This window comes from Phyllobates terribilis, unplaced genomic scaffold (genome assembly GCF_046119375.1).
Source record: "Phyllobates terribilis strain yellow unplaced genomic scaffold, ASM4611937v1 Scaffold_6__1_contigs__length_29720123, whole genome shotgun sequence".
In the NCBI taxonomy this organism is placed as follows: domain Eukaryota; kingdom Metazoa; phylum Chordata; class Amphibia; order Anura; family Dendrobatidae; genus Phyllobates; species Phyllobates terribilis.
Genome location: NW_027362766.1, coordinates 27,559,165 through 27,583,792, shown reverse-complemented (window position 1 = coordinate 27,583,792; position 24,628 = coordinate 27,559,165). Strand labels below are relative to the sequence as shown.

Sequence of the window (24,628 nt, the reverse complement as noted above, 5' to 3'; positions counted from 1 at the left end):
GTAAATTTGCAGAAATTATTCCTGCCATAGAAAGGGATGCACGCATGCAGGAGTATCAGCAGAGACTGTTGCAGAATCTTACATCTGCTTTTCCACAAAACACCAGTGGTGCACGTAGTGAATCTCACAGTTCCAACTTGCCAACCGTGGGACCGTGGGACCGTCAAGTGTTCAGCACTCAAACCGTAACAGAACCACAGTATCTGCTGGTAACATCAATTTTGCGGAATCATTTCACCACTTTTTTAGCCCATCCTTTGTAAGGCCACAGGAGACAAGAAGTCTGACACATAGTCAACGCCTAGAGACGATGGTACAGGAGTATCTCCAAGTAATCATTGAAGCCATGACTGTGTCACTGGACCCTTGCTCTTTTTGGGCTTCCAATCTGGATAAATGGCCGGAGCTGCCACTTACGCCTTGGAGATCTTGTCATGCCCCGCAGCCAGCATTCTGTCTGAACATGTGTTCAGCGCTGCTGGTGGTGTGCTGACAGATAAGCGCACGCGGCTCTCCACTGATAATGTAGACAGACTCACGTTCATAAAGATGAACAAATCATGGATCCGAAACGACTTTTCTACCCCTGTGTCATCCTGGGGAGAGTAAAAGCTTGATGATTGGTTAAAATCACCCTACCAACCGTTTTAAGCTTTTCAAATTACTAATCATGTTTATCTGTATCTTGACTGGAAAATAATTTGGGCTTTGTAGCAGTGTGCAGCACTGATCCTATTAGCCCATCTATACTAAGCTCCACCAGATCTAAAATTAATAATAATTTGTAGCTGCATCTAGCCCGGAAAATAATTTTGGGGCTCCGAGATGCGCAAGACACATAAGTGCCTTCTTGCTGCACTACCTGCAACATGACCCTCATAATCATGACTACTGGGTTGCCACACTCTTAGATCCCCCAAACTTTTCGATCAACCTTTTCATTTTAATAAAGACCAAAAAAATTGTCATTTTTGAAATTATAAGCATTAGCAGGTTATTAGAAACTGAAATCAAACAGTTTTCAACTCAAAACTTTATTCTAGGTGATGTTACATTTTCACATAGGACCCCTTGTTCGAAAGGAGCTTCTGAACTCTCTCGTCCATTGAATTTGTCAGGTTTTGGATGGTTTCTGCTTCAATTGTTTTGCATGAGGACAGAATACCCTCCCAGAGCTGTTGCTTAGATGTGAACTGCCTCCTGCCATCATAGACACTCCTTTTGATGATGCTCCAGAGGTTCTGAATGGGGTAGAGGTCAGGGGAGCATGGGGGTCACACCATAAGTTTGTCCCCTTTTATGCCCATATCAGCCAGAGATGCAGATGTTTTATGTGCAGCATGAGATGGTGCATTAGCATGCAAAAAAATGATCTTGCTGTGAAATACACGGTTCTTCTTCTTGAACCATGGCAGGAAGTGCTGTTTGAGAAAATCCACATACATTATGGAGTTCATCTTTAGCGCCTTCAGGGATCCTAAAGGGGCCGACAATCTCTCTCCCCATGATTCCAGCCCAAAACATTACTCCACCTCCTCCTTGTTGGCGCTGTAGCCGTGTTTACGTGGGGTGTCCATCAACCAGCCATCCTCCACTCCATCCATCTGGACCATCGAGCGCTGCACGGCACTCATCCGTGAACAAAACAGTTTTGAAATCAGTCTTCATGTAATGTTTGGCCCACTGGAGCCGTTTCTGCTTGTGTGAAGTGGATAGAGGAGGTCGACAGGATGGCGTATGCACAGCTGCAAACCTCTGAAGGACCCTGCATCTTGTTGTTCGGGGGACGTTGGAGGCACCAGCAGCTTCAAAAACTTGTCTGCTGCTATGACAAGGCTTTTTTGCCGCTGCTCTTTTAACCTGACGTAATTGCCTGTAGGAAAGAGTCCTCAATTTGCCCTTATCAGCACGCACACGTGTGTACTGTGAATCAGCTACATACTTCTTGATTGCCAAGACACTTCATCCTGATCATCGCACAATGTTGATTGTAGTCATGCCTTGACCTAAACACTCCACAATTTGTTGCTTCTCAGCAGCCGACACATCCTTTTTCTTTCCCATTTTGGCAGAAAATGTAGGCTGCTTAATAATGTGAGACAGCCTTCTTAAGTAGTCTTGCCTTTCATTGGACACACCTGCCAAACTAATTAGCACAGGTGTCTGCAATTGCTTACAGTGATATAAAGAGCCCTGACACACATCACCATCAATGAGTTTAACTGACAAACAAACAAATTCTTCCCTTATCACTCCTAAACACTTTTTGCATAATAATTTGGAACACAGTGTACATGTGCTTTTCCACAAAACACCAGTGGTTCACGTAGTGAATCTTACAGTTCTAACTTGCCAACCGTGGTCTGTATGGAGTTGTTCAATAAAGGGCCCAAAATTAAGATAACATAGATGGGAGAGGTCTCTATGAATAGGAATTCCTAAGTATTTGATACCCTGTGAGGGCCAGGCAAAGAGAAAGTTGGACTGGATGGAATCCTATATGGATTTGGGGAGGGAGACATCGAGGGCCTCAGACTTCGCTGCATTGATTTTAAAATTTGACCATGTAACAAAGTGATTTATTTCAGCCATAACAGCATGGATGGATATATGTGATTGAGTGATATATACTAGTACATCATCAGCAAATAGAGAGCACTTGTACTCGGTGCCTCCCACCTCAATCCACCTAATATTGGGGTTATGGCGAATTGATGAGAGCAGGTGCTCCGTCACTAGGATGTATAACAGAGGGGACAGAGGACATCCCTGCCTTGTCCCATTGGTGATTGTGAAAGGTGATGAAAATGTTCTGATGCACCCCCTGGGCCTTGGGACATCCGGAGCCGGACCCTTTTTGGTGGATGCTGGTGGTTGTAGTCTTCGTGGCGGCGACCCGATTCCGTGGCTCAGGGTGGTCAAACCAGTGGCGGAACTATTTATGTGGTTTTGATGTTTAAATGTCCGACTACGCCACCCGTGGATTGCGGTCAGAGTGAACCGCCGCTGCAGGGCAGACCGCTGAGGCTGGTGTTGTGGGTGCAGCAGAGCGCAGCATAACTCCCCACGGGAGGAGTATAGCCTCAGGGCAGTGTATGCGGAGGATGGGGGTGATGGTGCAGGGCAGCAGCAGTAACGACACGGAGTCAGTGATGCAGTCCAGGGCCTTTACTCACAGTTCTTATTATCCAGACCACGTCTGCAGGTAACGGCTGCCCACGTCGTACTGTGCTCACCAGGTGAGGGGCTCAGACAACTCCCAGATAACTTTGGAGCGCTTCACAGGACCCCCTTTGTGTGTCGTTTGTCTGGCCTTTCTTACCAACCCTTCTGTCCGGCTCCCTCGGGCCTCCTCTTGGTAAACTTGGCGCCAGTTTCCCTGACCCTATGTGCTGCACTGCTAGCGGGTGTAGCGAGGGGCTGCGCCACATAAAATGTCACAGCCTCCGGTTTCTAGCTGAGGGTCGTTTCCTGCCTCCACTAGTTTCGGGGACCGGTCTCCCCCTTTGGCCTGACCCCTCCATGCAGGTGGATTCGGGCGTGCGGTGGCGACTCGCCCGTCCGCACCCCTGGGATCCCTTCGTTCCTCGTTCCTGGAGCCTTCTCCGCTCCTCTTCCTTCCTTCTCCCTCTTCCAGGCCTGGGCCTCTGTTACTAGGCCCGCCTCCGGAGCAGAGCTCATGCAGAGCCCCTGCTCCCTGCCACTTCTGCTCAGACTTCTCTCCACTGAACTAAGATGGTGCCCACCTTTTATACTCCCTTCTCAATGCACCCAGGAACTGCTTCCTCCCTGCTCCTGCACTACAGGGTTCCCCTTCCTCAGTGTTCCCTCCCCCCACTCCAGCCAGGGACAGGGACTGTCGTGCCCATCTCAGGGGCATATTGGTCACCCTGCCCCACGGCAATGTGGTGTAATGCATGCAGGTGTCGGGTCCTGATCCACACTCCATCCTTACCTGAGAGTGAGATATCACACCTCTGGGTGAGGTGCAATACCTCTGTAGCAACCGAGCCCTCAGGGTGCTACAATTCCATTTATCTTCAGCCTAGGTGACGTATTGCGATACAGGGCCGTGATTTTGGCTATAAAAGGGTCCCCTAGACCCCTACCCCAAGCTTTTTAAGAGAATCATATATGGCGTGCCAGGAGACTCTGTGGAATGCTTTCTCAGCATCCAACGAGAGTATCTAATTACAAATTTTTAACTGCATCTAGCCCAGGAAATACTTTGTGCCTAGTAGCAGTGTCTGCTAGTCAGCGGATTATCCCGGCTGTTAAGCAAGCTACACCACCTGTAGTTTGGACACTTAATTTTTTCAAAGGAAATGCTTCGGGACCACGGGATACTCAGTGAAGAGCATCAGGAGTAGAGATGAGCGTTGTTCTACTCGAACTGTTCGCCAATCTCAAATTCGAGCTGTTTTGGGCGGTGTTCGAGCCGTTCGGCGAACACGAACAATTTGAGAAAAATTCGGCTGTTCGAGGTTATGTTCGATAACTGTTCGTGCACCAAAATCATAACTGGATTTTTTCTCAGTAATGATGAAAATTAATGTTAATACGCAGTTTGAGTGTACAGCGGGGTGGGGGGAGGGGCAGGGGATGGATCTCTGCAGGAACAATGAAGATCTCCATTTTTTTTTCTCTTTCCCGCATTTGCAGTGGGGAGGTGCAATCTGTCAGCCTATCAGCAGCGCACACACGGAGCGAAGTGCTTTTTTTCACACAAGCAAGGGCATGTGTCATTGGCAGTGTGTGTCACATGTCCTTGCCCTATAAGACCAAGCCATTTTCCCCGTCGCCACCATTTTCTCACTGCTGCAGCTGCGTGTTAGACGGCACCGCTGTTGCTGTGTGCGCTATACCTTGTTAATTTCAAGCCAATTTTCGCACAAATATACAGATAGCTTGGGAGTAGGGAATAGTTGTGATTGCAGTCCTTTTAAGGACTAGGTTACAGCATTTCCTACGACTTTTATCAGGGAGGTCTGTGCTCTTAAATAGATAGGTTGTGGGAGTAAAGACTAATTGTAATTGGAGTCCTTTTCAGGACTAGGTTACATCAGTTCCTATCAGTTTTTGCCAGGCAGGTCTGTGCCAGTGCTGTGCAAGTTTTTTTCACAGCATTTGGCTGAATCTAGCAAAGCTAATCCTTTTTGGCCTATTGCAGAGTGTGTTAGTCAGTGGAGTAGCCTATCTGTGTTGCAAGATATACCACCTGTGTATAGAATACCAATTTTTTTACTGTACCTAGTGAAGTAAAATCTTTTGGGCATAGCATCATTCTATTAGTCCATCTATACTGACCTCCATCAGGTTGCAAATTAAAACTAATTTTTATCTGCATCTACAGTACCTCTGAAAAAATATTGGGCTTCTAGCTGTGTGTGGGTCTTGTTCTATTAATCCATCTATACTGACCTCCATCAGGTTGCAAACTGAATATAATTTTTTTCTGCATCTAGCTCTGAAAAAATATTTGGCCTTCTAGTAGTGTGTCGGACTTTCTCTATTAGTCCATCTATACTGACCTCCATCAGGTTGCAAACTGAATATAATTTTTTTCTGCATCTAGCTCTGAAAAAATATTTGGCCTTCTAGTAGTGTGTCGGACTTTCTCTATTAGTCCATCTATACTGACCTCCATCAGGTTGCAAACTGAATATATTTTTTTCTGCATCTACCTCTGAAAAAATATTGGGCTTCTAGCTGTGTGTGGGACTTGTTGTATTAGTCCATCTATACTGACCTCCATCAGGTTGCAAATTAAAACTAATTTTTATCTGCATCTACAGTACCTCTGAAAAAATATTTGGGCTTCTAGCTGTGTGCGGGACTTGTTCTATTAGTCCATCTATACTGACCTCCATCAGGTTGCAAACTGAATATATTTTTTTCTGCATCTACCTCTGAAAAAATATTGGGCTTCTAGCTGTGTGTGGGACTTGTTGTATTAGTCCATCTATACTGACCTCCATCAGGTTGCAAACTGAATATATTTTTTTCCTGCATCTACCTCTGAAAAAATATTGGGCTTCTAGCTGTGTGTGGGTCTTGTTCTATTAATCCATCTATACTGACCTCCATCAGGTTGCAAATTCAAAATAATTTTTTTCTGCATCTAACCCAGCCAATAGTTTTGGCCTAATACCACAGTTTGGCCACTCAGCTCTGCTCGGTTACCATCCATTGTTTTTTTGTGCAAACAACTCCAGAGTTGTGAATTAGTTAACCACCAAAATGAGTGGAAAAAGGCCTGCTGCTGGTGGAAAGGGGAATAGGCGTGTTGGGAAGGGGAAAAAAGGTTGTGTCCGTGGGGTAGGTGTTAAAGCAACAGTAACATCTGCAGAAGAAAGACCATCTTCCAGCCAAACTAAAATGTCTACTTCTTTTAGCGGACAATGTGATAAGATCCCTTTCTTACGGCCACGCCAATCGCTACAAATTCCAGATGAGGCACAAAAACAGCAGGTGCTTCAACGGATATCAAGTGCTCCTTTAAGTGGGCTCTCCTCCACATCAACTTCAACATCACAAATACTCCAGTCCTCAAAGGTGTCACCCAAATCGCACTTGCTTCCTCACAGCTCCCAAATCTCCAGCTGCCCGTCTGAGTATGAGGTAGAACAGATGGTTGAGTCTGCAGAGCTGTTTACTCATACTATAGCCTGGGAATCAGAGGTCGACTCCAGCGCTTCTGTGAATCCAGACGAGGAAATGATCTGCACTGATGCCCAGAATCTTTATGAGTCGGATCCAGGACCAGACGCAGAAGGTTCTGACCATAATGTAGACCCTCATTCCCAAACTGTAACTCCTGTTGGTGGAGACAATGAGGAAGACGATGATAAGACTCAAATACCTGATTGGAGCGACAACTTTAGTTTTTTGTCAGGGCAGGAACAGGTTGGCTCTGAGGACGACGGGTGTGATAACGCACAGGGTGATGATGATGAGGTCGGAGATCCCACTTACTGTCAACCCACAGTCAGCCAAGAGATGAGGTCAGCAGAGGAGGTGGAGGAAGATGCTAGTGACGACGAGGTCAGGTTGCGCCTTCCTGGACAGAGACGTAGTACTGGAAGCACATCAACAACTGCATCCTCAAACACAACTCTGCCTCTCACCACAAGTCGTGGTGGCTCTTCAGGTCGCATGGGTGCTAAGCCTTGCATAGCCTGGGCATTTTTTCAGATCGATAAAGATGACCCAACTCGTGTTATCTGTAATATTTGTCAGCAAAAGCTAAGTAGAGGCCAAAAAATACATAGTTTGAGTACTTCATGCATGAACCGGCACATGGACATGAAGCATAAGTTGCAGTGGGAAGCTCAGTGTGCTACAATGCGGCCTAGCCGGCCGGGCCAACCACCGTCTGCCATATCTTGTGCATCCGCGGCCTCTTCATCCTCTGTGACTGGGGGGACAGCAGTCACACCTGTTTTGGGGCGCAGACCTGCCACCTCTTTACCCGCAACAGCCAGCGTGATTGGCAGGTCATCATTTTCTTTGGAGGTGGTAACACCAGCTGGTGTTGAGCGCTGTCCGACATCGATAGCACCACCTTTGGATCAAGGCAACCTAACATGTCCGCCTGCATCTTCCTCACAGACCGGCAGTTTGCCGGGGACACCCTTATCAACCCCGTCTAAGCACAATAGCCAGCCCTCGGTCCCTCAGATGTGGACAAGTAAAAGACCATTTCCTCCTAGCCATGAGAAAGCTAAGAGGTTGAATTTCACCATCTGCAAGCTCTTGGCTACAGAAATGCTGCCTTTCCGCCTGGTGGACACAGAGGATTTTCGAGACCTTATGTCCGTCGCAGTGCCCCAGTACCAGATGCCCAGTCGGCACTACTTCTCAAAGAAAGGTGTGCCTGCGCTCCACCAGCATGTCGCACATAACATCACCGCTTCTTTGAGAAACTCTGTGTGTGACAGGGTGCATTTCACCACAGACACTTGGACGAGTAGGCATGGACAGGGGCGTTACATGTCGCTGACTGGGCACTGGGTAACTATGGTGACAGCAGGACAAGGGGCTGCTGTCCAAGTCTTGCCGTCCCCACGAGTTGTGCGTCAATCCTCTTTATGTCAAAGTTCCTCCACTGCTTCTGCCTCCTCAACCTCCTCTCGGTCTTCCACCTGCACCCAAAGCCTGTCTGGTCATGCCACAAGCTTTCTAACTGCGCAGAAGGGATCCTGCACACCTCCTTACTATGCTGGCAGTAGGGCTCAACGTCATCAGGCGGTTTTTACATTGAAATGTCCGGGAAATGTGAGTCACACAGCTGAGGAGTTGTGGTCAGCTCTGGAGAACCAATTTCATGAATGGTTGTCTCCACTGGACCTGAAACCAGGGAAGGCCGTGTGCGACAATGCTGCAAACCTGGGTGCGGCCCTTCGCCGGGAACATGTCACTCACGTGCCTTGTATGGCTCACGTGTTGAACCTGGTTGTCCAGCAATTTTTAGCCCACTATCCCAGACTAGATGGCCTTCTGCAGAGGGCACGGTCGCTGTGTGCTCACTTCCGCCGTTCGCATCCCGCAGCTCAGCGACTTACATCTCTACAGAAGTCGTTGGGCCTGCCACTTCACCGGCTAAAATGCGATGTGCCTACCCGGTGGAATTCAACTCTGCACATGTTGCAGCGACTGTGGCAGCACCGACAAGCCCTGGTGCAATACGTTCTGACGTATAGCCTGGGCCAACGAGATCCGGAGGTGGGGCAAATCACGCTGGAGGAGTGGTCTCAGATCAGGGACCTATGCACCCTTCTGCACAGTTTTGAAATGGCGACGAAGATGTTTAGTGCTGACGATGCCATTATCAGCATGACTATTCCGGTGATTTACATGCTGGAGCACATGTTAAACAGAATTCGGAGTCAGGTGGTGGCACAAGAGGAGGTGGAGGAAGTAGAGGAGGAGGAGTTGTATGCGGAAGGGCTAACATCTGCAAGGTCCAGACGGTCGGCAGCACCAAGGTGGCAGGCATGTGAGGGTGGGGGAGATGGTTTTACCAGGGCGCATGGTAGCAGCCAAACTAGTGAGGAAGGTGCAGGAGCCCAGGAAGAAGTGGAGGACGAACTGATGGAAGACTCATCAGATGAGGGAGACCTTGATCACATTTCTGTTGTGCGAGGTTGGGGGGAGAGGACAGAGGAAGGAAGCATGATTGTTACCTCGCCACCAACACAACAGGGACTTGGTGCTCCTCGATGCGCAACACACATGAGTGCCTTCTTGCTGCACTACCTGCAACATGACCCTCGAATTGTGAGAATTAGAAATAATCCTGACTACTGGGTTGCCACACTGTTAGATCCCCGGTACAAAAGTAAATTTGCAGAAATTATTCCTGCCATAGAAAGGGATGCACGCATGCAGGAGTATCAGCAGAGACTGTTGCAGAATCTTACATGTGCTTTTCCACAAAATACCAGTGGTGCACGTAGTGAATCTCACAGTTCCAACATGCCAACCGTGGGACCGTCAAGTGTTCAGCACTCAAACCGTAACAGAACCACAGTATCTGCTGGTAACATCAATTTTGCGGAATCATTTCACCACTTTTTTAGCCCATCCTTTGCAAGGCCACAGGAGACAAGAAGTCTGACACATAGTCAACGCCTAGAGACGATGGTACAGGAGTATCTCCAAGTAAACATTGAAGCCATGACTGTGTCACTGGACCCTTGCTGTTAGAACCTTGCTCTTAGGTTTTTTGCTTTGCTGGTCACATGACCTTGTTGGCCTATTTAATCCTGCTCCGCCCTTCTGGCTTTGCTGGACTTCATTGTATAACTACTTTCTAGCTAGCCTGTGCTCTGTATCTAACTCTGTTAGTTTGCTTGGTCTACGGACCTCTATGTTCTATATATTTTGTTTGTTCGTCTGTCAGCTACTATTTCTGTTAGGAGGTGTCCCATTTTCCTCCCAGTCCTTAGTACTTGTAGGGATTCCTTCCCCACATCTATATGTCTCCGTACAGACTAGCTTAGGACTTTAGCAGGTCTGATCGCAGGATCAGGTCCCCTGTTACATCGTAGGGATTAAGCTGAGTTCTATCGTAGGGACAGATCTCCTCTCTTTCCTTAGCTCTGGTAGCAGAACATAACAGTAAGTCCAGCCTGCAAATTCTCTAAGGAAAGATTTTTCTGTTCCATCATGGTGTCGGTTCAGGATTTGGCTCATCGCCTGCAGGGACTCTCTCTGGAGGTGGCCGAGCTCCGTCAGCACGTGAGTAACTGTCCTGGAGCACATTTCTTGGAGCCTAAGGTATGTTTGCCGGATTTATTTTTTGGTGAACATCGAGAATTTTTTTCATTTAAAAATGCTTGCTTATTGTATTTTCGTTTGAGACCCAAGTCCTCTGGGGATGAATCCCAGCGCATAGGGTTCATAATGTCACTTTTGCGCAAAGAGCCTCAGGAGTGGGCCTTTTCTTTGCAACCTAGTGATACATGCTTCAGATCAGTGGATAGTTTTTTTTCTGCTTTGGGACTATTATATGATGATCCTGACCGTGTCTCATCAGCTGAGACTGAGTTGAGACGTTTGAAACAGGGATCAGGTAATGTGGAAAAATATTGTACTCATTTCCGTCGTTGGTCTACTCAAACAGGGTGGAACGATTCTGCTCTGAAAAGTCTATTTCTTGCTGGGCTCAATGAAAGGTTTAAAGACCTGCTAATTGCTTATCCTACACCTGAAGATTTGCAACAGGCTATGCAATTAGCTATACGGGTGGATAGGAGACTGCGTGCAAGGGTTAATGAGAGCAAATCCTCTGCTATGTCAGTTTCTGGTTATGAGAATGTGTGTACTAACAGTGGTGAACCGATGGAGATTGGATCGGTGGCACCTCGCTCTCAAGAAAAAGACCGTAGATTTTCTGAAGGCTTGTGTTTCTATTGCGGAAAATCTGGTCATTTGATTAAAGGCTGTGAGCTTCGTATGAAGAAAGAAAAAAAAATGGTCAGTCATGCCCGTATTGCCTGTTTAAATTCCAAGGGTGTATTTTTAGCTGCTTCCACGATTGCTCAGGAAAAATTAATGGAATTTCGGGTGTTTGTTGATTGTGGGTCTACTCTGAATGTAATTGATGGGGGATTCTTGGAAAGACTCAATTTAAAACCCGAACCTTTATCATCCCCCATTTCTGTGGTTTCTGTGGATGGTTCCCCTTTGAAGAATATTACTCTCAAGGTCTGTGAATTTCCTCTCACTATTAATGGTGTTCACCATGAGAAATTGGATTTGGTAGTTTTGAATAACTTGCCTTCTCCAGTAATATTGGGATTGCCCTGGTTAAAATTTCACAATCCTGTACTGGATTGGTCTACCAGTGAAATTAAATCCTGGAGCCATAAATGTTATGACAAGTGTTGTAACGGGCGTATTGCAGCTTTGGATAGGGGAGAATTGCCTGTTCCTATTCAGGATTTTTGGAGAGTTTTTTCTGAGAAGGAATCGCAGGTTTTGCCTCCCCATAGAGACTATGATTGTTCTATTGAATTTGTCCCTGGAGCGACTCTTCCTAAAAGTCGTTTATTTAACCTTACTATTCCTGAGAGGAAGGCTTTGGAGGAATACATACAGACAAGTTTGGCCGCCGGTCACATTAGGCCCTCTAAGTCTCCTGTGGCGGTTGGATTTTTTTTTGTAAAAAAAAAGGACGGCGGTTTACGTCCTTGTCTGGATTTTCGTGAGATTAACAAAATTACTGTACGCAATCCTTACCCACTGCCATTGATTCCTGATCTGTTTAACCAGTTAATGGGGGCCAAGTGGTTCTCTAAAATTGACCTTAAGGGGGCATACAATCTGTTGCGCATGAAGGAGGGTGACGAATGGAAGACTGCTTTTAACACTCCTGTGGGTCATTTTGAGAATCTGGTTATGCCTTTTGGTCTTACTAATGCTCCTGCATTTTTTCAGAATCTTATTAATGACATCCTTAGACCTTTGATCGGCAAAAATGTGGTTGTGTATTTGGATGACATTTTGATTTATTCGCCGGATCTGGAGTCTCATTGGCGGAGCGTACGTGAGGTGTTACAGTTATTAATGGACAATTCGCTTTTTCCTAAGCTGGAGAAATGTGAGTTCGCTGTACAGAGAATTAGTTTTTTGGGCTACATTATCTCCAGCGAGGGCTTTGAGATGGACCCGGTTAAAGTTCAAGCTGTGCAAGAATGGCCTAGGCCTATTGGTTTGAAATCGATACAGAGGTTTTTAGGTTTCGCCAATTATTACAGAAAATTCATAAAAAATTTTTCTAGTATTGTCAAACCTCTGACCGATCTCACCAGGAAAGGTGCTGATGCGGTTCAGTGGTCTTCTGAGGCCATTGAAGCTTTTGTGTATCTCAAGGAGAGGTTCACCTCTGCTCCCATCCTTATGCAGCCTGATGTGACTAAGCCGTTTTTGGTTGAGGTTGATGCTTCCTCTGTGGGGGTTGGCGCAGTATTGTCTCAGGATAACGGGGATGGATTACATCCCTGTGCCTTTTTTTCAAAAAAATGTTCGGAGACTGAACTGAATTACGATATTGGTAATCGGGAATTATTGGCTATTAAACTCGCATTTGAACACTGGCGCCACTTCTTGGAAGGTGCGGAATTTCCCGTTCAGGTTCTTACGGATCATAAAAATCTGATATATCTTGATGCTGCCAAGCGCCTGAATGCCCGTCAGGCTAGGTGGGCACTGTTTATCTCGCGGTTTAATTTCTCCGTTACTTACATCCCTGGTACTAAGAATGTTAAGGCGGATGCCTTGTCTCGCAGTTTTTCTCCCATAGTCGGTGCTGAGAAAGAGGAGAACATTTTACAAGAAGGTGTTGTGATAGCTGCTTTGGACTCCGTTTTGGAAGATGAGATTCTTAAAGCACAGGAGAATGCCCCATCTAACACTCCTCATGGGAGGTTATTTGTGCCTGGGACCTTTAGGAGAGATTTGTTTGTTGAGTGTCACGAATCTCGGTTGGCAGGTCATCCTGGAATCTCTGAGACCAAGAGACTGGTGGGTCGCAGTTTTTGGTGGCCTGGATGGCAGAAGGAAGTCATTAAGTGGGTGCGTCAATGTACTATATGTGCTAGATCTAAGTCCTCACATACTCCTGCTGCGGGGTTGCTTTGTCCTTTGGAGGTTCCCAGTGCTCCTTGAACACATTTGGCTATGGACTTTATAACAGACCTTCCCCCCTCTGAGGGTTTTACTGTCATCTGGGTGGTCGTGGACCGTTTTAGCAAGATGTGTCACTTGGTTCCCTTCGTCAAACTTCCCTGCGCTAAAACTCTCACTAAGGCCTTTGTCAAGGAAATTGTCAGACTTCATGGCGTTCCTACTGACATTGTTTCTGATAGGGGTCCTCAGTTCGTGGCTCGTTTTTGGCGTGCTTTTTGTGACAGGTTGGGAGTTCATTTGTCGTTCTCGTCCGGATATCATCCTGAATCTAATGGCCAGACAGAAAGGAAAAACCAGGATGTTGAGCAGTTCTTGCGTTGTTTTGTGGCAGACAATCAAGAGGGGTGGTCTGAGTTTCTGCCACTTGCTGAATTTGCTCTGAACAATCATACATCTTCTTCTGCTGGTTGTTCGCCTTTTTTTTGTTGTTCTGGGAGACATCCGTCGTTTGGGTCGTTCTCCAAGTTGGGATCTGCCGTGCCTGAGGAGGAGAATTTTTCCGGTGATTTAAAGAGAGTTTGGACGGATGTGAGTGGTAATCTTCAGGAGGCCAACAGAAAATCTAAAGACTACTTTGATAGGAAACGACAGGAGGTTTTGTTCGCTGTTGGTGACATGGTTTGGTTGTCCTCTAGGAATCTGCGGTTGAGGATTCCTTCTAAGAAATTGGGTCCCAAGTTTGTAGGGCCCTTTAAGGTGCTTCAGGTTGTCAACCAATCTGCTGTTAGGTTGGAGGTTCCTACCTCCTGGGGAATTAATCCGGTATTTCATGTCTCTCTGTTGAAAAAAGCTGTTGTATCGGATTGTGGCGCCTCTGCCTCTGTTCCTCCGGTGGTGGAGGACGGGGAATATGAAATTTCTCGCATCCTTAACTCTAGACGGTATAGAGGTAGTTTGCAGTATCTTGTGGCCTGGAAAGGTTTCGGACCCGAGGATAACTCTTGGGTGAGGTCGGATGATGTTTCCGCGTCCAGACTTATCAGAGCGTTTCACAAGAGATTTCCTGATAAGCCTGGTCCTAGGGGATCCAGAGGATCCTCTTAGAAGGGGGGGTACTGTTAGAACCTTGCTCTTAGGTTTTTTCCTTTGCTGGTCACATGACCTTGTTGGCCTATTTAATCCTGCTCCGCCCTTCTGGCTTTGCTGGACTTCATTGTATAACTACTTTCTAGCTAGCCTGTGCTCTGTATCTAACTCTGTTAGTTTGCTTGGTCTACGGACCTCTATGTTCTATATATTTTGTTTGTTCATCTGTCTGCTACTATTTCTGTTAGGAGGTGTCCCATTTTCCTCCCAGTCCTTAGTACTTGTAGGGATTCCTTCCCCACATCTATAGGTCTCCGTACAGACTAGCTTAGGACTTTAGCAGGTCTGATCGCAGGATCAGGTCCCCTGTTACATCGTAGGGATTAAGCTGAGTTCTATCGTAGGGACAGATCTCCTCTCTTTCCTTAGCTCTGGTAGCAGAACATAACACTTGCTCTTTTTGGGCTTCCAATCTGGATAAATGGCCGGAGCTAGCCACTTACGCCTTGGAGATCTTGTCATGCCCCGCAGCCAGCGTTCTGTCTGAACGTGTGTTCAGCGCTGCTGGTGGTGTGCTGACAGATAAGCGCACGCGGCTCTCCACTGATAATGTAGACAGACTCACGTTCATAAAGATGAACAAATCATGGATCCGAAACGACTTTTCTACCCCTGTGTCATCCTGGGGAGAGTAAAAGCTTGATGATTGGTTAAAATCACCCTACCAACCGTTTTAAGCTTTCAAATTACTAATCATGTTTATCTGTATCTTGGCTGGAAAATAATGATTGGTTAAAATCACCCTACCAACCGTTTTAAGCTTTCAAATTACTAATCATGTTTATCTGTATCTTGGCTGGAAAATAATTTGGGCTTTGTAGCAGTGTGCAGCACTGATTCTATTAGGCCATCTATAATAAGCTCCACCAGATTTAAAATTACTAATCATGTTTATCTGTATCTTGACTGGAAAATAATTTGGGCTTTGTAGCAGTGTGCAGCACTGATCCTATTAGGCCATCTATACTAAAGCTTCACCAGATTTAAAATTAATAATAATTTTTAGCTGCATCTAGCCCGGAAAATAATTTTGGGGCTCCGAGATGCGCAAGACACATAAGTGCCTTCTTGCTGCACTACCTGCAGCATGACCCTCATATTGTCAGAATTCGAAGTAATCATGACTACTGGGTTGCCACACTTTTAGATCCCCCAAACTTTTCGATCAACCTTTTCATTTTAATAAAGACCAAAAAAATGGTAATTTTTGAAATTATAAGCATTAGCAGGTTGTTAGAAACTGAAATCAAACAGTTTTCAACTCAAAACTTTATTCTAGGTGATGTTACATTTTCACATAGGACCCCTTGTTCGAAAGGAGCTTCTGAACTCTCTCGTCCATTGAATTTGTCAGGTTTTGGATGGTTTCTGCTTCAATTGTTTTGCATGAGGACAGAATACCCTCCCAGAGCTGTTGCTTAGATGTGAACTGCCTCCCGCCATCATAGACACTCCTTTTAATGATGCTCCAAAGGTTCTGAATGGGGTAGAGGTCAGGGGAGCATGGGGGTCACACCATAAGTTTGTCCCCTTTTATGCCCATATCAGCCAGAGATGCAGATGTTTGATGTGCAGCATGAGATGGTGCATTATCATGCAAAAAAATGATCTTGCTGTGAAATAAACGGTTCTTCTTCTTGAACCATGGCAGGAAGTGCTGTTTGAGAAAATCCACATACATTATGGAGTTCATCTTTAGCGCCTTCAGGGATCCTAAAGGGGCCGACAATCTCTCTCCCCATGATTCCAGCCCAAAACATTACTCCACCTCCTCCTTGTTGGCGCTGTAGCCGTGTTTGCGTGGGGTGTCCATCAACCAGCCATCCTCCACTCCATCCATCTGGACCATCGAGCGCTGCACGGCACTCATCCGTGAACAAAACAGTTTTAAAATCAGTCTTCATGTAATGTTTGGCCCACTGGAGCCGTTTCTGCTTGTGTGAAGTGGATAGAGGAGGTCGACAGGATGGCGTATGCACAGCTGCAAACCTCTGAAGGACCCTGCATCTTGTTGTTCGGAGGACGTTGGAGGCACCAGCAGCTTCAAAAACGTGTCTGCTGCTATGACAAGGCTTTTTTGTCGCTGCTCTTTCAACCTGACATAATTGCCTGTAGGAAAGAGTCCTCAATTTGCCCTCATCAGCACGCACACGTGTGTACTGTGAATCAGCTACATACTTCTTGATTGCCAAGACACTTCATCCTGATCATCGCACAATGTTGATTGTAGTCATGCCTTGACCTAAACACTCCACAATTTGTTGCTTCTCAGCAGCCGACACATCCTTTTTCTTTCCCATTTTGGCAGAAAATGTAGGCTGCTTAATAATGTGAGACAGCCTTCTTAAGTAGTCTTGCCTTTCATTGGACACACCTGCCAAACTAATTAGCACAGGTGTCTGCAATTGCTTACAGTGATATAAAGAGCCCTGACACACATCACCATCAATGAGTTTAACTGACAAACAAACAAATTCTTCCCTTATCACTCCTAAACACTTTTTGCATAATAATTTGGAACACAGTGTACATGTGCTTTTCCACAAAACACCAGTGGTTCACGTAGTGAATCTTACAGTTCTAACTTGCCAACCGTGGTCTGTATGGAGTTGTTCAATAAAGGGCCCAAAATTAAGATAACATAGATGGGAGAGGTCTCTATGAATAGGAATTCCTAAGTATTTGATACCCTGTGAGGGCCAGGCAAAGAGAAAGTTGGACTGGATGGAATCCTATATGGATTTGGGGAGGGAGACATCGAGGGCCTCAGACTTCGCTGCATTGATTTTAAAATTTGACCATGTAACAAAGTGATCTATTTCAGCCATAACAGCATGGATGGATATATGTGATTGAGTGATATATACTAGGACATCATCAGCAAATAGAGAGCACTTGTACTCGGTGCCTCCCACCTCAATCCACCTAATATTGGGGTTATGGCGAATTGATGAGAGCAGGTGCTCCGTCACTAGGATGTATAAGAGAGGGGACAGAGAACATCCCCGCCTTGTCCCATTGGTGATTGTGAAAGGTGATGAAAATGTTCTGACGCGCCCCCTGGGCCTTGGGACACCCGGAGCCGGACCCTTTTTGGTGGATGCTGGTGGTTGTAGTCTCCGTGGCGGCGACCCGGTTCTGTGGCCCAGGGCGGTCAAACCAGTGGCGGAACTATTTATGTGGTTTTGATGTTTAAATGTCCGACTACGCCACCCGTGGATTGCGGTCAGAGTGAACCGCCGCTCCAGGGCAGACCGCTGAGGCTGGTGTTGTGGGTGCAGCAGAGCGTAGCATAACTCCCCACGGGAGGAGTATAGCCTCAGGGCAGTGTGTGCGGAGGATGGGGCTGATGGTGCAGGGCAGCAGCAGTAACGACACGGAGTCAGTGATGCAGTCCAGGGTTTTTACTCACAGTTCTTATTATCCAGACCACGTCTGCAGGTAACGGCTGCCCACGTCGTACTGTGCTCACCAGGTGAGGGGCTCAGACAACTCCCAGATAACTTTGGAGTGCTTCACAGGACCCCGTTTGTGTGTCCTTTGTCTGGCCTTTCTTACCAACCCTTCTGTCCGGCTGCCTCGGGCCTCCTCTTGGTAAACTTGGCGCCAGTTTCCCTGACCCTATGTGGTGCCTTCCTAGCGGGTGTAGCGAGGGGCTGCGCCACATAAAATGTCACAGCCTCCTGTTTCTAGCTGAGGGTCGTTTCCTGCCTCCACTAGTTTCGGGGACCGGTCTCCCCCTTTGGCCTGACCCCTCCACGCAGGTGGATTCGGGCGTGCGGTGGCGACTCGCCCGTCCGCACCCATGGGATCCCTTCGTTCCTCATTCCTGGAGCCTTCTCCGCTCCTCTTCCTTCCTTCTCCCTCTTTCAGGCCTGGGCCTCTGTTACTAGGCCCGCCTCCGGAGCAGAGCTCATGCAGAGCCCCTGCTCCCTGCCACTTCTGCTCAGACTTCTCTGCACTGAACTAAGATGGTGCCCACCTTTTATACTCCCTTCTCAATGCACCCAGGAACTGCTTCCTCCCTGCTCCTGCACTACAGGGTTCCCCTTCCTCAGTGTTCCCTCCCCCCACTCCAGCCAGGTACAGGGACTATCGTGCCCATCTCAGGGGCATATTGGTCGCCCTGCCCCACGGCAATGTGGTGTAATGCATGCAGGTGTCGGGTGCTGATCCACACTACATCCTTACCTGAGAGTGAGATATCACACCTCTGGGTGAGGTGCAATACCTCTGTAGCAACCGAGCCCTCAGGGTGCTACAGTTCCATTTATCTTCAGCCTAGGTGACGTATTGCGATACAGGGCCGTGATTTTGGCTATAAAAGGGTCCCCTAGACCCCTACCCCAAGCTTTTTAAGAGAATCATATATGGCGTGCCAGGAGACTCTATGGAATGCTTTCTCAGCATCCAACGAGAGTATCTAATTACAAATTTTTAACTGCATCTAGCCCAGGAAATACTTTGTGCCTAGTAGCAGTGTCTGCTAGTCAGCGGATTATCCCGGCTGTTAAGCAAGCTACACCACCTGTAGTTTGGACACTTAATTTTTTCAAAGGAAATGCTTCGGGACCACGGGATACTCAGTGAAGAGCATCAGGAGGCACCCCAAGGCATAGGGGCTGGGACTGGCAGTAGGATGCCTTGCGGTGGACAGCCGAGCTCGATCCTTATAAAAGCTTTTTAACTGCAGCAGCTTTAGTGGACGCTACTGGAGCTGGAATTACGCGGCTGCTGGCATGAGACTTGCCCTCCAATAGATCCTTGTAAATGGATTTAAAGTGTATTCAATCAAATTAGAGAGACAATTTAAATTAAAAAGCTTAGAGCTGCCTCCACCACAGGGGGGCTCGCTTGACCCACCAGCTGACAGGCACCAGTATTGGGAGAGGGGGGCTGGCCGTCAGGGTTTACCGCGGCTCTGGCACAAACCCGGCGACGCGGAGGTGGCACGGGCAGGAGCGGACTGAACGTGTCGGCTTCTCACTTTTTGGATTTTAGAAGGGCATGACATGCCTATATCTGTGTCTCCCCCTCCTTTTACTCCTCCACCTCTTTTCTTTTCGCATGACTATATGTGCTTGTCACTTTTCCATGTGTTAGTTGTGTCTTCTGAGCAGTTTGTCAGCTTTTGGACACCTTTGAAGGTGTTTTCTATGTGTTTCTATGTGTTTTTGTTTGCCTGCCATTGGTTTTAACGGTGTTCGAAGGTGTTCGACGAACAGTTCGGCGAACAGTTCGGCGAACACACGGGTGTTCGACGAACCGAACCGAACTCGAACACTACGGGGGTGGCTCAACACTACTGATAACTGAATAAAGAAGACAATGATATGCTGTGAATGTTTCTCTTTTACAATATATATATACATATATATTTAGATAGATAGATAGATAGATAGATTTAGCATTTAAAATGTCACTATCTTTTACGTTTAGCTAATACCTTGCCCTTACAAGAAGGGGACATTTTGGTGAAAACTGGACGCAATGCTATGATCTGTACAACTTGCAAGTGGCCCAAATCTGCAGATGGGACGGTCATTGTACCCTACAATTTAGCAGCAGCTTATAGTGAGTTTTTCTCGATTATTTTATAGCTAAGGTGATCATGCCTATTGTCCAACAATAGATTAATTATAAAAAATATTCTTGTAACTCCAGATGATAATCATCGCAAGCTGTTTCAGAACGCCATGGATGAGTTTGAATCACTTACATGTGTGAGGTTTGTGCCTCGGACAGTAGAAAACAGTTTTGTCAACATTGTGTCTGGAGGAGGGTAGGTTCTACTTTGACATTTTACCAAGTTGTATTGAATAAAAGGTTATTCCACTTCATGCCGAGTAAAATAATCTATTCTTGTAGATATACGGTATATCAAGTGAAGCAATGATAATTCTGTTTCTAAGATTATTGTATTGGGGAATTATGTATATGAAGCTTAGTGTATCAGTACTAATTTAAAGATGAATTCCGTAATGTAGTCAAAGTTTAGAACATTTTTATAAAAGATATGAAGGAAAGTTAATATCACCATCATTGCCTAACAAACTAAGCTTGTTAGAAGAACATTAGATGTGTATGGCAGTCTGTACTTACATGTATTCTGTTTATTGACCAAGATTTAATACTGCATTATCCCTTGTACATGGTTATTATCTCCTACTCATCTGGTGAGGGTCCATAAACACTTAGTACAGTGATTGCAAACCTTTTATAGATTGAGTGCCCAAACAGCAACCCAAAGCTCACTTATTTATCACAAAGTGACTACATGACAATTTAACCTGGGGCTGGTGCGGACATCACAGGAGCAATTGGGGGCCAAGGGGCCAGTGCAGACATCACAGGAGACATTGGGACTGGTGTATGTATCACAGGAAACATTGGGGCTAATGCAGTCACCACAGGAGGCATTGGGACTGGTGTGGACATCACAGAAGACAATGGGGCTGGTGCATGCATCACAGGAAACATTGGGTCTGGTGCGGACACCACAGAAGGCATTGGGGCTGGTGTGGACATCACAGAAGACAGTGGGGCTGGTGTGGACATTGCAGGAGACAGTGGGGTTGGTGTTGACATTGCATGAGATAATGTGGCTTGAGCGAACATCACAGGAGGTATTGGGTCTGGTGTGGATATCACTGAAGGCATTGGGGTTGATGCAGACATTTCAGGAGACAGTGGAGCTGGTGCCAACATCGCAGAAGACAGTGGGGCTGGAACGAACATCATAGGAGGCATTAGGGCTAGTGTGGACATCATATGAGGCATTGGGGTTGGTGTGGACCTCACATGAGGCATTTGGGATGGTGCAAACATCACAGGAGGCATTGGGTCAGGTGTGGATATCACAAGAGGCATTGAGGCTGGCATGGACATCGCAGGAGGCATTGGGGCTGGTGCAGACATTGTAGGAGATAGTGGGGCTGGTGCGGGCATCACAGGAGACAGTAGGGCTGGTGCAGACATCGCATGAGACGAAGCTGGTGCAGGCATCGCAGGAAACAGTGGGGCTGAAGCGAACATAACATGAGGCATTGGGGCTGGTGCAAACATAACAAGAGACAGTGGGGCTGGTGCATGCATCACAGGAAACATTGCGGCTGGTGTCGACATCACAGAAGTCAGTGGGGCTGGTGCGGACATTGCAGGAGACTGTGGGGCCGTAGCGGACATCACAGGAGGCACTGGGGCTGGTGCATGCATCACAGAAACATTGGGGATGGTGTGAACATTGCAGTAGACAATGGGGCGGATACAGACATTGCAGGAGACACAGGGGCTTGTGCCAACATCACAGGAGGCATTTTAGGCTGGTGTGTACATCACAGGAGGCATTGGGATTGGTATGGACATCAAAGGAGGCAATGGGGCTGGTGCGGAAATCACAGGAGGCATCGGAGCTGGTGTGGACATCACAGTAGACATTAGGGCTTTTGCATACATCACAATAGACATTGGGGGTTGTGCAGACATCACAGGAGACATTTGGGCTTCAGCAGACATCACAAGACACATTAGTGCTGGTGCAAACATCACAGGGAACATTGAGGCTGGTGCGGATATCACAAAAGACATTGAGGCTGTTGTGGACGTCACGGGGCACATTTGGGACTGGAGCATATATACATCACGGGGCACATTTAGGGCTGGAACATATATTACAGTAAACACTGGGCTGGTGCATTAGCATCACATAGAATCATAGAATGTTGGAGTTGGAAGAGACCTCCAGGGTCATTGTGTCCGATTCACTAAACCATCTCAGACAGATGCCTGTCCAGCCAATGTTTGAAGACTTCCATTGAAGGAGAACTCACCACCTCTCGTGGCAGCATATTCCACTTATTGATCACCCTCACTGTCAAAATGTTTTTTCTAACATCTAATCTGTATCTTCTCCCTTTCAGTTTCACTCCATTGCTTTTCGTGTTTCCATGTGCAAATGAGAATAAGGATGATCCCTTTACACTGTGACATCCCATAAGATATTTGTAGACAGCTATTAAGTCTCCGCTTAGCCTTCTTTTTTGCAAGCTCAACATGCCCAGATCCTTTAACTGTTCTTCGTAGGAAACAGTTTGTTGTTCGCTCACCATCCTGATAGTTCCTCTCTGAACTTGCTCTAGTTTTTCAATGGCTTTTTTAAAATGTGGTGCCCAGAACTGGACACGGTATACCAGATGAGGTCTGAGCAAGGACGAGTAGAGGGGGATAATTACTTCACATGATCTAGACACTATTTTTTTCTTAATACATTCCAGAACTGTGTTTGCCTTTTTTGCTGCTGCATCACACTGTTGACTCATGTGCAGTCTGTGATCTATTAATATACCCAAGTCTTTTTCACACATGCTGTTGCTTAGTTCTATTCCTCCCATTCTGTAGATGTCATTTTCATTTTTCTTGCCCAGATGTAGAATCTTGCATTTCTCCCTGCTAAATACCATTATATTAGTCACTGCCCATTGTTCGAGCTTATCTAGATCCTTCTGAATCCTTTCTCTGTCTTCTCTAGTGTTAGCTATCCCTCCTAGCTTTGCATCATTTGCAAATTTGATTAGTTTACTTGGAACTCTGGGGCTGCCGCTGCGATCTTCACTTCATCTGTGGGACGGGAGTGCATTGTGCACTTATTGCGCCCACTAAGTACGTCAGTAATCCTTCATTACACACGCAGCATCGTTCAGCTGCGTGCACGTGCAAGAATAAATGAAAGGGCCTCCAGAACGGCCCAAGCACTGCGGTCCCCGGCAATCTAGATGGGGGCTCCATGGTGCTGCTGGGACAGCATGCTGGGGTCACAGTGTGCATGCCCACCAAAAGGGCTCTGAGTGCTATAGGTTCGCCACCACTGGCATAGTATGTAAGACGCATCCCTATTTCACAGAAAAAATAGTTACATGGTATGGTTGAAATAAAGACCAATGAAAATCCTGTTAAACCAAGGTATAGGAGAGACTATTACATCCAGATCCTTATCTACAATCCTAGTTTTACTCCCTTACATTTAATAGAAAAATATGTTCTAAAAACTGTACAAACACAATTCTAGTACTAGTATATTATTGTAAGAAACAGGTTGATTGCTTTAAAATGACTCATCCTGAAACAGTATTAACAACTTTTCATGTTTAATATAATGCAAGCTTTATTTATTATATCTTATAATTCAACCTTTCCCTTGATTCTAATATTAATGGTAGCATTATTATAAAGTCTTATTTTCTCTCCATATTCAGATGTTATGCAATTATTGGAAGAACCGGAGGAGGCCAGGCAGTTGGGGTAGACATATATGGTTGCATGTATAAAGGAATTATACAGCATGAGCTAAACCATGCCCTGGGGTTCTACCATGAGCATATGCGGAGCGACCGTGACAGCTATGTCACCATCATGTACCAGTATATATCACCAGGTAATGCCCTCACCATGAGTACAAAACTACTATACTCTCATACAGATGTAACCATCTTATAACAAACATTCCTCGTGCCGCAAAGGTTAATTTGGAGCCACGAATGTTGAGATGGAATTTGTTCAACACAGATGCTTTAACACAAAGTTGGCATGTGGTGGTTGCATGTGTATCTACTAAACGCATGCTAGATTAATGCTGTAGCACAACTTATAGATCTATTTTAAGATTACTACATCTCTACATTGATATCCTTATCATTATAAGATCCAGACAAATACAGATGTTTTGTCTTGTAGGCTATACCGGAAATTTTAAAAAACAAAACACTAATAATCTTGGTATTGAGTATGACTACACCTCAGTGATGCATTATGACAAGTAAGTCATTGGTTTTTGGTATCAGTAATTATACATGGCTACTAGAAAGATAAAAATGAATATAACATCTGGAATCTTCTATTCTACGATGTATCATTCTGTCTTCAGTTCAAGCTTTCAACCATGTTTTTCTCCTGTATAGGTATGCATACAGTAACACTTCAGGACAACCCACCATTGTCCCCATACCTAATCCCAATGTCCCAATTGGACAAAGATATGGACTGAGTGTTCTAGATATTTCTAAAATCAACCTATATTACCAGTGCGGTAAGCTCTTGAAAATCTTTTCAAATAGTTGTATTCAAGATTTACCAGAAAGCGACCTTAGAACCATAATGGGATATTAGAGATTTTCTTCATAAATATAAACATTTATTAAATCATTTTTCTCCTTTAGATGTCTGTTCTAATTTACTAATTCAAGATAATGGAATTCTGACCTCAGCCAACTACCCATCAGCGTACCCAACTAATGCCAACTGTGTCTGGCTGTTTAGAATACCATCAAATCAGGTACAGTAATGAGGAAACAGA

At 46.0% G+C, this 24,628-nt stretch overlaps 2 protein-coding genes across 3 annotated transcripts in view; one reads left to right on the top strand and one right to left on the bottom strand.

The window, feature by feature from the left end:
- Nucleotides 1–24,628, bottom strand: part of LOC141152761 (uncharacterized) — a 486,446-nt gene that overhangs the window by 324,673 nt on the left and 137,145 nt on the right. The window lies entirely within an intron of this gene.
- LOC141152647 (embryonic protein UVS.2-like) overlaps nucleotides 19,724–24,628 on the top strand; it is a 38,002-nt gene continuing 33,097 nt past the window's right edge. Inside the window, exons 1-6 of the mRNA XM_073637206.1 lie at nucleotides 19,724–19,854; nucleotides 19,945–20,062; nucleotides 23,532–23,710; nucleotides 24,010–24,091; nucleotides 24,234–24,361; nucleotides 24,492–24,607. Coding sequence (XP_073493307.1) covers nucleotides 19,776–19,854; nucleotides 19,945–20,062; nucleotides 23,532–23,710; nucleotides 24,010–24,091; nucleotides 24,234–24,361; nucleotides 24,492–24,607 — 702 coding nt within the window. The 5' untranslated portion in view covers nucleotides 19,724–19,775. The remainder of the gene's footprint in view (nucleotides 19,855–19,944; nucleotides 20,063–23,531; nucleotides 23,711–24,009; nucleotides 24,092–24,233; nucleotides 24,362–24,491; nucleotides 24,608–24,628) is intronic.